This window comes from Tinamus guttatus, unplaced genomic scaffold, assembly GCF_059628265.1.
Source record: "Tinamus guttatus ecotype Peru unplaced genomic scaffold, ASM5962826v1 Tinamus_guttatus_pri_ptg000202l, whole genome shotgun sequence".
Taxonomy (NCBI): Eukaryota; Metazoa; Chordata; class Aves; order Tinamiformes; family Tinamidae; genus Tinamus; species Tinamus guttatus.
This window is the reverse complement of record NW_028288736.1, coordinates 457,896-474,528: the sequence shown is the minus strand read 5'-3', so window position 1 is coordinate 474,528 and position 16,633 is coordinate 457,896. Positions and strand designations below refer to the sequence as shown.

At 42.4% G+C, this 16,633-nt stretch overlaps 1 protein-coding gene across 1 annotated transcript in view; it reads left to right on the top strand.

The window, feature by feature from the left end:
• UGT8 (UDP glycosyltransferase 8) overlaps positions 1-14,457 on the top strand; it is a 41,569-nt gene extending 27,112 nt beyond the window's left edge. Inside the window, exons 3-6 of the mRNA XM_088523994.1 lie at positions 6,828-6,970; positions 10,139-10,215; positions 11,669-11,888; positions 13,268-14,457. Coding sequence (XP_088380120.1) covers positions 6,828-6,970; positions 10,139-10,215; positions 11,669-11,888; positions 13,268-13,631 — 804 coding nt within the window. The 3' untranslated portion in view covers positions 13,632-14,457. The remainder of the gene's footprint in view (positions 1-6,827; positions 6,971-10,138; positions 10,216-11,668; positions 11,889-13,267) is intronic.
• Positions 14,458-16,633: the final 2,176 nt, after the last annotated feature.

The window sequence follows — 16,633 nt, the reverse complement described above, 5'->3', positions numbered from 1 at the left end:
GCCAGCTGGGCCGGCGCGCGGTGCCCCAGCTGCGCGCCCGGCAGCCCGGCCCGCGCGGCGTCGCTCCGGAGCAGCGCCGGCGGACAAAGCGCGCACAGTGGCGGCGGCACAACGGCGCTCTTGTCCCCAAACCGCTTACAAAAAGGTTTATTTATTCCCCCCGCGCCCGCCTGCAGCGGAGGATAGATAATAAGTGCTTATTTTTTCCTATATGAGCAGAGGGAAGGCTTTAGCTAAAGACTAGAACTGCTTGGAAACTGTTGCTCTTTAGCACGCTGTCATACAGAAATCATAGCTCGTGGGTAATTCGGGCAAGAGAGTGAAGCAAGGTCGCAAGAGCCGCTCCTCTCCAAAGCGCTGTCTGCCATAAATTTTACTAACATTGAAGAGGAGGCTGCCTGCTTAGGCACTCTGAGCAGAATGTACCCTGAGCTCAAGGAAGTGCTTTGAAAACAAACGGGCAACGGGTGGAAGAGGTGAGGGTGGCTCCAAGGTCCAAAGAGTCTAGAAAGCTTTGTGCTGAGGGAAGAGTGGCTGACTTCTGCCTCTGCCTGAGCTGCCCAAAGGCCATGCAGCGCTCTCAAACCCCAAGCGTGTTTAATTTTCATATTAAAAGTCCTTAGAAAGCAAATCCGATGTAGAATGTGTTTAAAGATAAATTAGTATCTCTGTATAAAAGCTGATTTGTCATTAAAACTGTTCTAAATTTCCTTGATGAGAAGAAAGATGATCAAAATGTGCTTTCCACTTAATTGCTGTATTAGCTGTAGTGAAGGACTTGACAGTTTTCTGTTTTGTGTATGGGCTATTTTCATCCCAGTGTGTGTGTGCAAATGTCCTCTCTGCTGGTGGAGAAGCGTGCAAGGCCGAGAAGAGGCAAAGTGTCCTTTGGCTGTCTCTGCTGACTGAGAAAGCCTGGAGAAAATAGCCTCCCTGGCTCTAGTGATGGTCTTAAATACCCCTCCAATCGCAAGACTTTGCAGCTATGTTTCAGTCATGACATTTCTGGAAAATCCCAGTATGTATATAAGCCTGTTTATAATTCGACTTTAAAAAAGATATATATCTCTAATAGGGTTTTTTTCCTAATGGTGGGATTGAATGTCGTTTCAAAGGATTGGTGCTGTAAGCAGTGGTGGAAATCCTTTTAATATGCCCTTTTATTAGATTCACTTAAGCTTCAGAAGTGTCTCCCCCAAGTTTTTAGAAATTCAATTCTTTTGAACATCTTCCCTTCAAGGCTTTCATTGGTTTGAGTGGGGGTGGGATTTAAATTACTTGGGGGTTGATCCTTAGTTGGAAAGGGGGAAATCAAGCTCTATTTCCAGGCCTCTCTGCTTTGTCCTCAGTCTGCCAGGTGACCTCAAAGGAGGAAATGTTGTTTGCAGTTGCTGACTCTGCTGGGAACTGAAGTCATGGAGGGGAGACTCTTTCTAGTCAACAGAAACTGAAAAAACCTACCTTTTTTTTTTTTTTTTCTCCAAATGCAAGTGCTGCACTATAGTGACGGGAAAAGACAAACATTTAAAGGAAAGCCTGTGTTTGAGATGTGTATGTAGTTTTTGAATGGACTACAAAAGTCAATACTGTTTCCTCCTTTTGTCTGTGTTTAGCTGGGGTTTGAGGAAATGAACATCATTTCAATCACAGGTATATGATAGGTTTAGGCCTAAAAAGTTGTAATTTCAAATATTAAGTATTTTTTCTGTGAATTGGAAAATCTAATTTTTCTTCCAAAAAGTCACTTCAGTAACAATCCTGCATTGCAGCTCATTGCAAGTATTCGGTCTTCAGGCCGTGATGTGTAAACCCCTTCCTTTGCTGACATGTGTGCAAAGCGCTCGCCGGCCCTGGGCTGGTACCCTGTCAGCCAGCATCAGCTCAGGCTTCCCTTGTACTTCCTTTTCCATCTGTAGCAGTTATTTGGCCATTTGCTGTATTTACATATGTAAACTCAGCAGGAAGTGGCAGAGGCTTTTTTTTTTTTTTTTTTTTTTTTTTTGTTATAAACTGAAAAATACCAGGACACAGAAAATCTAACTTTAAAACTTCAGGGATGTGATTCTGTAAGCAAGATTTCTATGTAAGCAGCTGACTTAACTTAAAGTAGGTACCTGCAGGGCTTGTGTGTGTCTGGGAATGGGAATGTCTGAATGGATCTTTGAAGGCAGGAGGAGAAAGTTCACGCTAATGTTTTCCTGGTTTAAAGCATCATTTATTTAACTCTTAATTCCTAGCATGCTGAATTTATAGGACAGCAGGGGTGGCGTGCCATTTAAATGTGGCCAGAGGAAGGCCAAGAGAAGGCATCCAGTCTGACTGGCCGCCCCTTCCTCTTGTGCCCAGTGGCACCAGCGAGACAGGGTCCCCAAGGTCGGAAGTCTCAGTGGGTTTGAAAGCCGTGGTCGTGTTTGTACGGGAGAGGTGCAGGTACCAGGGCCGCTGTCCCTGCGCGGGGCTCAGGGGTGGTTTCGGGAGCAACATGTGCGCTAGACCTCAGCGAAGCTTCTGCGAGGTGCTCCACGTCGCTGTGGTCACAGTGCTGATAAAGTATTGAGGCTTTTGTGTGCCAGGATCAGAGTCTGCTCGTTATCTATGGCAAGCTTCCCCTGCATGCCTTTTACAGGCCTGTCAGGAACAGGGAAGGGGGAAATACTGTTCCTTGTACCATGGCCCAGATAGTGGCACTGGGACATTCTGATATGTTTTGTAACCAATGGCCAGCTAATGCTAATGCTGGTCATTTGTATTCAGTTTTGTTAGATCTTTAACTTATATTTTTACCTGACTCTTGCATTTTTAGTGACCCAATTAATTAAGGGTTTGTTTATGGTAGCAATTATATAAACATTATGTGAGGAGAACCCTTGTCCTAAGGAGTCTGTAGTGATTTTTTTTTTCCTTCCTACAGTCCATGCACAATACTTACTTTGAGCTTCCTCTGGGGAATTATATTGGAAAGGGGCTGCAAATGAGAAGGAAGTAATTTCCCTTGTTGCCAGGATGATGTAAGACTTGAGTAAATCTAAGGCAAAAATGAGTGAAAAGAAAGCATTTAAATCGACATAAAAATAAGACCACCTCAATGGAAGCTCTTCAGGATCCGCTTCTAATAGGCACAGAAATTCTGCTCGTTTTTATATAAGCATCAAAGCTGTATTCTTCTCTTGCTGCATAGAGCCGTCGGCAGCAGTTGGCAAGCTCCTCGTGAATTTAGTGAGAATCTTTCCATGGAAATATATAGTACTTGCATCTTGCTTGGGGAGCTTGTGGCTCATAATGGTCAAGTGATGTTTTTACACAAAATTGGGCCTAGTTCTTAGCCTGGTCTTCTCAACCCCACTAAAGAGGGCAAATGTTCATTCTGCTTGGTCCTGGCTACACAAATCTGTCTTGACTGCCTGGGGTTGGGTTCCCCAGAGAAAAGGTTGAGTTTTTGTGGTTTGGGCACCTCCTAGGTCCGGGAGAGGGCATGGCCTGTGGCAGAGCTGCAAGTGGAAGGGGTGAAGAGCTCAGGCTCTGAAATGAAGCAGCAAAGCACAGAGCAGGCAGCTGTGCCCAGTGGTAGGATGGGGTGCTCTCTTGGGGCAGCCTTAATGCCACGGTAAAGAGTCCTTCCTTGTTCCTGCCTGAAGTGCACTTAATAGTTATTTGCTAGTATTTTGCATGCCGTGAGAAAGTCATCTCAGAAGACTGCAGACAGAGCAAAAATGCAAATATCCCAGGAAATAAACTTTAATCTCCTACTGGAGGGGAACGCAGGACGCCCAAGGGACTTGGAGACGAATAGGCCACAGGTGACCTCAGCTCTCAGAATATGAATTGAATAAGTGTCACAAACACTTATTTTGTGAGAGATTGATCTGTTAGGGCATGATACTAGGCTGCTGTGCAGAATGGCTTACATTGAAGCCTTCAAAAAGCTGTTTTGCAGTTAGCTTTAAGTGACTATAATATAGTTGCATTTGCAGTATGCATCAGTCCTTAACTAACATTCAAGGACAGATTTTAAATAACTCTTGAGCAGTTGGAATTTTTTATGGCAGAAGGATAGCGAATAGTAAATGAAAAGGTATGGGGGTAGGTCAGAGAAGCTTCCCACTGCTGCCCATGTTCATGGAAAATGGAGAAGAAAAAAATGGGAAAAAGAGTGAAGCAAAATGAAAAGATTAAGCGTGCATGTGTGGATTTAGAGAGAATGGAAGTCCCGGTTTCACTGTCTAATGGGAGAACAGTGTCCAGTTCCCCGGCAGCCTCCCAAATCTTGGGTGCACGTGCTGGTTTCTGGTGGCTTTGGTGCCATGCCCGGATACGACAGTGCTGTGCGGCCCTGTTAATTCTGATGCGTTACCAGAACGAGAGGCGTGCTGGGACCGGCACACTTCATTATCCTTTTGCTTGTTTCCCATTGCTCTGCTGGTGTTGAGCTGGTCTGCGTTTGGCTTTGGTGAGATGAAAATCAAAGCATATCTTGGAAAAAATGAGATGTTATTTGGCAGGCTGATAGATCTCTATGCCAGTGGTGGTGTATTATATTTTTCAGCTCTTAACAATTAGATTCAATTTCTGTTTTCAAAATGTGCTTGCAGAGAGTTCCTTGGATCTTCTAATTTTTTCCCTCTCTCTTTTTTTTTTTTCCCTCCCTCTTCCTGAAGCCAAATGACATTGTTCTTGTATTTGAGATGTGTTTAGCTAGCAACTCTGCTCCATCTAATATGCTAAGATAGTTTTTCTTGTGGTTCTGCAGGGCTCTGCTATCTCCGTGCTCTTTAGGTACTGGTATCTGCTGGCTTGCATTTTCATCAGTTATATAAACTGTGTTGCAACAAAGTCAACCAAGGGTTCAGATTTTGCTGTCTCTTTAGTGACTTAACTGTTAATTGCCTGAGGTGTTAACTGTGAACAGATTACCCCCGGCTGGACCCAGTGCACTGAGGTTTGAGTGCAATGAAATTCTGCTCCCAGAAGGCCCATGGCCAGACTTAATTTGGGTCTAGGGGACTCTGTTGTCATTATGTCACTGCAGTCTTTATGTTGTTCTTCCAGTGGGCGTATCCTTCTCTAGGTACATCCTGGAAAAAATGTGTACGGCTGCTATTCCGAAGTCTGCTTCAGGATCTGCTTTGTTATCAAAGGTTTTATGACCTGCATTTTTGGATGATTAGATCCAAAATACAGTAGTTGGGGCTGAAATCGATGCAGTGGCCAGCAGCAGGGCAGCTCGCTGCAGAGGTGCCCGTATCGCAGCGTGCGGGCGCGCGGCTTTGGCGGCTGCTGCAGAGGGCTGGCCGGGAGCTGCTGCTGGCCGCGCTGGCGCGGTGCCGCCGCGGTCACATTGGCAGGGCGCATGCGGAAGAGCCAGCCTGCTGGTGCCTGCGGGCCCGTAGCTATTTCTTTTGAACAAACGGAAACATTTTGTCTTGTCAGCAGCGATCGGAGGTTTCTGGCACGAGTGCTCCTTGCCCAAAATCGGGGATGGATGGTGCTGGTTTGAGGGCTCCTGGGCCCGGATGGCTCTGCCTGCCCCGCTCGCTCGCTGGCGAGCCCGGGGGTGCCTCCCATGCAGCTTGCACAGCGCCTGCTCCCCACAGGGGCGTGCGGCGGATGCGCTCGCTCCTTGGCACGTCCAAGGCACGCAGCGACGCGGGCGAGCGCGCCGGGCGGGCAGCAGCCCTGCTGCGGGCGGCCCCTCAGCAGCGAGCAGCGCGTTGGCTGGTGTGAGGAGGGGGCGAGTGGCTACCCAGAGCGACGGACGCCGCTGCCTCCTGCGCGTCCCCTGCGCGTCCCCTGCTGCCTCCGAAAACCTTAGGAATGGAGAGCGGCGAGTGCTGCAAGCTGCTGCCTTCTCTGGCACCCTTGCTTGCCTCAGAGTCCTCGTATCAAGGAGGGTCTGCAAATGTTGCATTGCAAGTGTGACCTCAAATAGCTGCAGTGGAAGGACAGGCATTAAAAAGAAAAAAAAAAAAAAAAAAAAAGGTGGGGCTAACATTGTGCATTCTTGTATGCGACAGTGTTTGCTTAAACAGCATGTAAGGGCTTTGACCTTGTTCGCTAGTCGAGCCTTCAGGGGTTAAACTAGGTTCTGCTGAAATTAGCTGTGCTTTTGACCTAAGTAGTATCCTGAGTTCAGGGACTGCATCAGCGACTGCAGAGGTTTTTAATTCGCTTCTGGGGAGTACTGAGTAATGTAATGTAATGCTGGTACCTTGTCTTTGAAGGGGCACACAGCTACCTAAATAAGCTGAGCTGTGTAAATTGAGAAAGAGGGGAATCAATCCCTAAAAAAAAAAAAAAATGCCGTGTAGATTATTGTTCACTATTCCTTGAAGCCCTGGAACAGTGAAAACAAGAGTTGTTCTCCCTGGCTCTGGCTTCTTTCAAGCTCTTTTATTCTGTATAAGTTAAACAGTTTTATGTCTATTTTTGCTTTCTTTAAGGCTACAGATCAAATATCCAAGTTTCAGACTTCATTCATGTGTTTTATTTTTCAGGTGATACTACAAGACAGAGATCTATTTACATTTTGCTGAGTTAAATGCAGTATTTTATATGTGAATGTGTGAACTGAGAAAAGGCCAATTGTCTTATGAAACTAGTTAATACGAAAGCCGAAACAAATCAGGAAGACTTTGAACATGTATGATCTATACTGTGTATTCTGAATGTCCAGGCCATTGTACTCAGTTATTCCCTGAATCGTTATGACTTTTGAAACTTGAAGCAGCATAGGGACCAAAAAATGTTTCTGCAAAGCAGTGCTCATTTGATCTATTTCTGTGGCTTGCCTATGCCTCTGCTGTGCTCAGTATGAATTTTTGTTTTAACAGGATCTCCAAACATGGGTGAATGGTGCTAATGAGAACGGCTTTGTCCTCGTGTCATTTGGAGCTGGAGTGAAATATCTGTCAGAAGAGATAGCAAATAAGTTAGCACATGCCTTGGCAAGACTGCCCCAGAGAGTTATTTGGAGGTAAGTGCAGTGGTACTGGGGGGATTTGACACACACTCACTTTCTGTTGCACCACTATGATCTAGAAACCATTGAAGGCAGGGTCTGCAGTTCACACAGTCTGGGTGGCACAGGGGACCTGACTGTTTGGAAAGATGCCCTTTGTGGAATATTTGCAGTCCCCTTATTTTCTGGATAAGTTATGATTTCTCAGCAGAACGGGCTGTAGGTTAGAACCCTGTGCTGAGTGTGCATCCCAGACGGATGTGACAGAAGGAGTGGGGACAGCAAGAAGAGGCTGAGGTTGTAACATTAGTGACATACTGTCAGCATTTCTGGTGAAGGCGACACACCAGGGAGAGAGTGTGACAACCTGCTGATTTAATCTTAGGAAGGATTCAGGACATCACAACGTTACAGAAAGGATAAAAGTCTCCGTAAGCTGTTATGCAGAGGGGAAATACCCTTTCCCCAGTGCCCACTTCTCTCTCTTCTGACCCTAACTGGCTTGATGTAGCCTCGTTCTTCCTTTCTTATGACAATCTTTAAGTTTTCTTCACTGTCAGCTCTCTCTCGTTTGCATTTTTCTCTTATTCTTGCCTTCATTTGGCAATGAAGCAAAGAGTGTCTTTCCCTTTTCATGCTGTTCCTTTGTACCCATTAACAAAGCTACTTGAGGCACAGATGAGCATCAGCAGCCACCTGAGCTGTTGGCAAGGCCTGTGCAGAGCATGTGACGCATCTTGCTTGAGAGCTACTCCCCTGCTGTAGCTCATAGGCTTCCTGAGGTTTGTCATCGTGGTACTCTGCAGTATAATGGTGAGATCACAGTTTGTGTGCAGCCCACTTGCTTTGCTGAGCTAGTAACTGGTCACCAAACAGTCTGATGTAGGAAACCTAATGGCAAGATTAACTCTATTATGTGTTTTTAGGCCAGTTAGCATTCTGACCTGTATAGGAAACGTGTTCTGTCAGCAATCACAGGGTAGAGATTAAGACATATTTCAGGTGACATGTACAGTTGCAGAGTGCTTTTAAAAGCACTTCAGAACTGCAGACTTCTTCAGTGAAGGCTTCTTTCTTTCTCTTGCTGTTATTGTTGGCTCATATGATCAGACAATTGTGGCCTGAAAAGTAGCATCTTAGAGAGCTTCTAGAGTAGCAAGGCTTGTAGCAACGGCTGTTCTTTTGGAGGACTGCAGTATGCAAACTCTGTCCCTGAGTTTCTGACCTTGCTGCAGTTCAGGAGCTGCACTGCACTTGTGCATACTCAACCCATATATTAAACGTATCCTCTCTGCCCCCATCTCTCAAGGACCATTTTCATTTCAGTGTTCTCAAAAGCTTAAAATAGTCAACTCCACTCATGAGCAGGAAAACTAATTCCCTGGGTAACCTGTCATAGTTGTAGTTAAGATCTGTTGGGTGTTTTTTTTGAAATAGAGATGATATGTGTTCATTGATATGAAATCTCCATCACTGGTTGGCTTTAAATCATTGGTCACAATTCCTCTTAATGTTCTTATTTTGTCCCATCTTTGTAATTTTCTTCCCCAGAATTCTACTTGTGGAAAGTCTGCTGTCTATGGTACATACTTGATCTTAATGTTTTTTATTGGGGGTAATTTTTTAAGGAAAAGCGATTTTGGTTGAAACTTGTTCTTGTTTTTCTTCTTAATTTTCCTTAGTGTTTTGTTAGTAGCGGTATTTTACTTGTGTTTTGTTTTCATGATATATTATCTTCCGAATGGTTTTTGGATAAGGGAACCCAAGTGCTTGTTCCATCACCAGATTTGGAAGAGAAGGTTATCTGTGGCATTCAGTTTAAGCCACAGTCTTTGGAAGATCTGAGCAAGTGGCTTTCAGCGACCTTACTGAAGTTTGAGTTCAACAGTGGGACACCTGAATGTGAAATTACAAGTCTAACCTTGCAGGTTTTGTCTTTTAGACCATTGACCTGTGGTCAGTGTTGCAAGTGGGTAGCTTTCTCTTTATACTTGGTTCAACTTTTCGGAAGGGTGCTGCTTGACTGTCGTATATCACACTGCCAAATCAATTCTTTTTAGTCCTCTATGTGCTTCTGGTTAGGTGGCACTAGTTAGAGCCAAAGCCAGTAGCATAGTTTATTTGCTTTAGATAATGTAGTATAAATAGCAGAATGTGTGAGGTTTTTTTTCTTCCACTGTATAGAATATACCAGTCAGCTGTAAAAATGTTTAATTTACCTAATGAGCAATATGAAGACATTCTTCATGAAGTTGTAATTCCAGTGCTCCCTGATAACCAGAGTACTTCAAGCCTTCTGTCATGTGAAAAATCTTTCATTAGTCATTGTGATTTTTCCCCCTTCTATTTAGAATATATTTAACTTTATATTTTAGCTGTATATCACATTGTGAAGTAAATTAGTAAGCACTTTGAGGACATATTCTATGGTTTAAATTTTTTGAGACTTTTAAATAAGCAAGGCATTGATTGTCGTTGGATTTCGGAGACAGCTGGGCATGTTAACAAACGCCCCTGTTACTACTGAATCCCCATCTCCATCTTCTCGATAGATTCTTGCTTCATGAGCTTAGATGTCCCCTTTTCCATTGCTGCTATTAGTAGTTTCTTTTAAAACATGGTGGTGTCAACTATGAGGAGCTAAAGGGAGTTGGCTGCTTGAGAAGGGTTGCATGATGGTGCTGGTGGGCTTTGCTGCTCCTGTGCTGGTGCCATATTCTTAGTGGAGTTATTTATGGAGTACTAATCAGAGTTTTTCAGTTAAAATAATGGACTCCGAACCGTGGAAAGGTTATAAAATCTCCTGCCAGTCACAGCAGTAAGACTTGTATTTTAGGTACACTGAGAAATAGTTGTATTGCCATCATTTAAATAGAATACATAGCACTTCAAGCCAGACTGCAAGAAAATTGAATGTTATAGGAAAAAAAAATGTGTGTGTCTTTTTTTTTTTTTTTTTTTTTCCTCCATTTCGGTGTTTTTTTTGTTGTTTGCTGCTGGTTGTTTACACCACTTTCATTGAGACTATGTTGTTATCGAGTAGTGATAAGTAAACGCTATCTCCGTATAGCTGAAAGTGTACTTCATAATTACTGTGGATCACCTGGCTTGATTTTTTTGTTCTGAGTTGATCTGTTTTGGAGCTTTTGTTCGCTTAATTCCAATTTGATTTTATCATTTTAGGTTTTCAGGAAACAAACCAAGGAATTTGGGCAACAATACCAAGCTTATAGAGTGGCTACCGCAAAATGACCTGCTTGGTGAGTATCTGTTATGATGATATACTGATCGTTTTCAGTCAGGTTCATGTTGCACTCCTGAGAATATTCTACTGAAATACCAATCATTGCAAATCAGGAGTACTTTCTGTACTGGAAGTTACAGAGAAAAATATAGATACCTCTTTGATGTCTATGTGATTTGAGGAAGATTGTCAATTGTCAAACACCTTTGAGATGAATTCTTTTTCATTGCCATCAACCCCACCTTTTTCCTTAAGCTAACTGATGGGATGGTATAATTATTCCAAATATGATTTGGCCTAATAGGTGGAAGAATTTACAGTTGAGTCTTGTATACTACAGAAGCTATGCAGTTGAAGATTAAAATAAAGAATAATGGATTAAAGGCAAATGAGTAGAAATGGCTATTTTAAGGGAACTCCTGATTGCAACTGTTATTTTCTGTATCTTATGAAAACATAGGGCTTTGCTCATCTTTTCACAGAAGAATCATAAAACTGGGCATATGTAATTCTTCACATTGCATCAAAACAAGTTTGAGGGATCTGTACTGTTTAATCTGAGGTACTCCGAGTTCTCAGGTGCAGAGATAAAACTTGGTTATTCCTTCTTCTTTTGATAAAGTTTATATTAAAGTCTGTCTTTAGTTTTCTTCTTCCTCCTCCTTTGCTGAGGTGTAGTTCGATTCCTAGAGATCCTAGGGAACTCAAAATGTTTCTGGTTGTCTCTGGGATACCTAGATGTTTGTGTGTTCACAAAACAGCTCTGGTGTTACAATGAGTGAGGCTGAAGAATGGATTAAGACTGTGTGTATGTGTGGAGGAATGTATGTGCGTGTCAGCTGGAGTATTTGCAGTAAGTAATATGGTGACCAGACAAATGGCTTTTAAGCCAGGCAGCTTTGTTTTGGTTACAACATTGCTCTGTGGCGGTGTCATTTTTTTCGTTATGTCAGGTAGCTTATTGTTAGCTTATTGTTAGCGCTGCTGTTGGGTCTTGCTAGGCTCAAGTGAGGCCTGTTGGAGCTTGAGAGGGACAAGGCAGCATCACTTGTCACACCATGAACTTGTTTGCCTTTTATGCGAATGAGCAGGGGTTGAGCCTGCTTCCTTATGCTTTTGTAATGCTAAGCTGTTAAATGCTGCTCGGAGTTGCCAACTGCTGTTGCTGAGTGTACGAATTACTCTAGTTACTTTACCTGGCTCAGAGTTGAGAGTATTCTTTGTGTTGACTGACCCACTCCCTGTCTCTCGGCATACCGGGAAATTGCCTAAGGTATACAAAATTTCTGCAGAATGGGATTGAAGGAGAACAGAACTTCAGAACAAGTTGCATCCATCATAACCTTTCTGAGTTGTAGCCACAGAAACCCAGTGATAAATGTGTTGTACTCAGTTGCTTCCGTAACTTTACAATATATAGATGCAAGTAATTTTTTACCATCATGTTTTTTGTTTGTTTTGTTTTCCAGGTCACTCTAACATTAAAGCCTTTCTCAGTCATGGTGGTTTGAACAGCATTTTTGAAACCATGTACCATGGGGTACCTGTGGTGGGTATTCCCCTTTTTGGAGACCATTACGATACCATGACACGCGTGCAGGCAAAAGGCATGGGAATACTCTTGAACTGGAAGACCCTCACCGAGAGTGAATTGTATGAAGCACTAGTAAAAGTTATTAACGATCCCAGGTATGCTGTGCTCGGGGTGGTTGTTTGGAGGTTTTTTGAATTATTGTGATAGGGTAGATTTTGTGTATATATATATATATATATGTGTGTGTGTGTGTATATATATATGTATATATACATATATATACACACACAGACACGTATACACACATGCATACATGCAGTCTTTGTGCATGGGGAAAAAAATTGCCTATTGGGATTTCTAGGAAATAGGGGTAAGTCTTCTCATAGCTGTCCCATTCCACAGGATTACTCAGTCGATCCCATTTATGGTTAGATGGTAAATATTATTCAGCATATCAGAACGCAAGAGTCTCATTTGCTTTTTCTCTCTTTGTAAATATATGCCATACCTGCTATATGAAGGACAACAAACTATAACTGAAAGTGTTGAAGTAATCAAAAAGGGCAACTGGCTATAATTTTATTTAAAAAATACGTGAATTCTTCTGATATGGCTACTTCTATGTCTCTTGGAGTAAGGACTATCACTCACTTTTAAAATAATATTTTTCATCACAAGTTATGAATGAGAATGCCAGTCGTTGTCATCCCCTTTTTTGGGGGGGAGGGGGGGCCTGAATGTTTATGGAATAAGAAGCAGCTCATAATCTGGGCTTTGTAATTACTTCTGATTCTATCAAATAAATCAGAACAATATTGCAAAAATAGGGGGCAATTTAGAAGTTTGTCCTGAATCTATTTTCAACATCTGTGGTGGTCAGACTATCTTCAAATTAAAAACAATGATATTCCAGCTGGTGGCTTACTGCATTAAGCTAATAGAAATTTTGGAGTGTGAAATGATGTCTGTTTCTTCATTTCGTGGAGTGAAGTCTTTAAGCAGCACTTGCCTTGGAAAAAGAAATCCTTGAGGAGTAGACTGTTCAGGAGTGGAGTCTCCATGAACTTGCCAGACTGTTCAGCAGTGGCGTCTCATACTTTTTGAAGAAGTCCTGTATGCTTCAGTTGCATCAGCTTTCTCTTAAACAATTAGCCCAAGTAACAAGGCAAACTTTGCATAGGTGTCTTGTCTGTCCTGCAGCTGGGGTTGACAGAAAGTTTAATTTGACTTGATTGGGGACATCCAGTTATTCCTCTGCTGTCTGCAGCCACCACCCCCACCTTTAGTCACCCATGGGTCTGTATTTTCAGTAGTTCCTTTGCGATGAGCTGTAAAGGCTGATTTGAAGACAAATTTTATCTGTTGTGCATCTTCCTCTCCGTGTGTGTTGCAGTGATACTCCTTCAAAAAATCCTCGGAAAATTACTATTTGATCTGAAGACACTTCCATATACTTTTGTACATGGAGGCTTGCACTGTTCTGAGAGCTGGATGCAATTTTCACTTTGTCTCCTTTCTTGTTTCTCTTGCACAGCTACCGGCAACGAGCCCAGAGGCTGTCAGAAATTCATAAAGATCAACCTGGCCACCCCGTGAACCGGACTGTGTATTGGATTAACTACATCCTCCGGCACAACGGAGCGCAACATCTACGTGCCGCTGTTTATGGCATCTCTTTATATCAGTATTTCTTACTGGATATTGCCTTTGTTTTACTAGTGGTTCCTGCCTTATTCTATTATATTTTGGCCAGGATAACAAAATTTATCCGCAAACAGAGCAAACATCTTTGGTCAAGTGATGAATATAGCACTGTTAATGGACATTACCAGAATGGGATACCAAACGGAAAGTATAGAAGAAACGGCCACATTAAACATGAAAAAAAAGTGAAATGAGCCAACCGTCCCATGTAAAATAGTAATGAATCAGATCAGTAATCAAATTTTATCGCTGTAACTTAGTCTAACAACTACTTAAAACCTCAATAAGCAGTTCTAACACTCCCCTACAGTATGTTATCTTACGTGACAAAAATTCTACAGAACTAAGAAAAGTCTTTAAAAAAAGAAAAGAAAAAAGAAAGCACAACCTAAAATGGAAAGTGTGTTTTATTCTTAATACTGATGCAGAGAGCTTATTTTGGCACTGAAGTTTTTAGAAGCCTTAATTCTCTAAAGTTATGCAATGACCATATTTTTGAATTTTCAGTTTTTAAAAGCTAGATATGTGTGTCCCAGAAAGGGAAAGGTTTCTTTATATTTAGAAAGGGTTTTCCTTTTTTTTGTTACGTTAATGTATCCATCCTTTTGCTAAGAGAACTTTAGTGCTAGCTCTGTGTTGTATCTTTTGACAGTTCCACACGTTATATAAGAATGATGTTCAAAAAAATTTTTTTCCAACGTTTCATGTGCAAGAAATAGGAAGTTGCAGACTGAGAACACAGACATGAAAAAAGTCTTAAAGTGAGCACTGAAAAAAAATTTTAAAACGTGTACTACCTTTTTCCTGATAAACTGCATGACTCTGGCTCTTTACCGTTACTTTAGAGGAAAGGGTATTGAGCAAGTCTACAGTAAGTTTTATTTTTTTAATTTATATAAAATTTTACTTACTATCTTTTTCTGCGTATATAATTTATGCCATAAAAATGCTAGGGTGTTTTATTTCAGTTAAAACTGGCTGTGTGGGAAGTAGATTGCATAATTAGGAAAAATAAATGAAACTTAAGATAATAATAATAAAAAAAATGCCTAGCCCTTGCTTAATGCAGAAGTTCTTGTCATGGCCCAGAGCAGTGCAGAATCAAACGGCTCTTGGGAGTTTGTTTAAAAGCAAACACCCGTCCATGCAAAAAAAAAAAAAAAAAAAAAAAAAAAAAAAAAAAAAAAGTTGGATGTCTTTTGTATTAATTATCATTGTTGTTAATTTCTTTTTTCTAAATCACAATGTTGTAGATGTTCTTTCAGTGGTTGCATCTGGCAAAACACGACCTTCTACTAGGCTGGGCCGCACAAGCCGCGCGGCGCGGTCGCCCGTCCCGGCGGGGCTGTCCCCGGGCTGGGAAGCGCCGCCGCGCGCGGAGGCCGGGGGCGCTCGGCCCGCCCGGGCAGGAGGGGAACGGGGCCGCTCCCCTGCGCCCGCATCTCGCAATCGCTGCAGCCCTCGGGGCCCGGGGGCAGCGCCGCCCCGCGCAGCCGGCGCCGCGCGCTCAGCTCCATGTCATCCTGTTTACTTGGAATTTGCACTACACATGTTGTGAGTGTCTGCTTTTTATTTATTTTTGTTGTTGGGAATCCCATGCCCGAAAGGGGGAGGAAAAGAAACCCCGTTTATCTCGTGTTTGTTCACTAACATGGGAAGCGTTGCGATGACTGCAGAGCGCTGAGATCATCTTCATACACGGTGATGCGATATTTCATTATCACTCCATCAGGAGCCTCGGTCCTGTAGCAATAAATAACAGTGCAGATATATTTCTAATGTACAGTACAGCTCCCTTGTACTGCTTTCTGAATACTTGAAGAAAATGGTATTATAAATAAGCCTATTAGCTATACCTTTTTACAATCTTACCAGTTTGTGGCAACTAAAGGAGCACACGGAGGCGATGAATGGTGGGATGGTAATAAGACCTCGAGTGTATGAATGTCTTGGTTTAAATGTTTTTGGCACTGGAGAAGGTACAAAAGCACTGACCGGATGATTAAGCATAATTTAATCTCCACTGTGATAAAACTTAAGCAATAAACATGAATTTAATAGAGAAACTCTGTCGTTGGAAGTATATTTTTTTATTTAAATGAATATTGTTTACCCTGTGTGTGTGTGTTCGTGTACAGCTGTGGGGTCATACTGAGACACACAAGTTCTTTGCTCTTGGTATATGCCATAAGCATGATATGAATTTGAAATCAAAGATTACTGTGTTTTGGGAACATAAATCTATTTCCCTTAGGTCAAATCAGCGTTAACTGAAAGACTGAATACATAATCAGCCACACTCTAATACCTTTCTAAAACCTTTTTTTTTTTTTATATGAACACTTTTGGTAAGTAGAAGTTTTTTCCCTCTATGAGTTATATCTGTATTTCTTAAAAAGCAAACCCAAAAGTTTTCATAATAAGACTATTCAGAAATGAAATATCTGTGTTTTGGATGTAAACTCAATTCAGTATTATGAAGAGGAAGATACTGCTTTACTAATGTAACTTTATTACCTCTAGAAGGTTCTGATCCACCTAAACTGTAGAACTCTGTTTTGTTCTAAGTTGCCTTCTGGTGGATTCCAAGTATGGTCTGATACTACAGTTGTTTTTCAGTTTTCCCCTCAGCGGTGCAGACAAGTACATCATCCCAAGCAGGTGGGTGATGCTACTGGTTTTCAGGGAACATTTCCACAATGCAGGTCTGAAGAGGAGAACAAAACTGGTGCAAAACCAGCCCGTTCCTTGCTCAGCCCTTCCTGGGCCAGGTATGCAGAAGTCCTGATCCCCCGTTGCCATTTGTTCCTACGCTGTCCTATGCTGCCCCGGGCCGCATCGTGTGCTGCCCTCCTAGCACATTAGGACCTTCGTTTCAACAGGTTAAAAGGAAAACTAACCAGAAAAAACAACACAAACTGTTCTGAAAGGGGAAAAATGGGCAGCCGGGATGCAGCCGCAATGAGAGCGTAGCAGACACAGAGGATTTCGGAGCAGCCTGAGGCTTGGGTGCTCATCCTAGCAGGTTTCAGTTATTTGCCTTTCTGCTTTACTTTGAATATCTCAACTACCCAAGAACAAAGTAGTGCGGCAGCTTATTTGCTACCTGCAGAAATAGCTCTGGGAGGTGGTCACCAAGTATTTAGAATTTAAGGAAACCAACACTTGTGCTGCCTTTTTTTTTTTTCCTTACTCC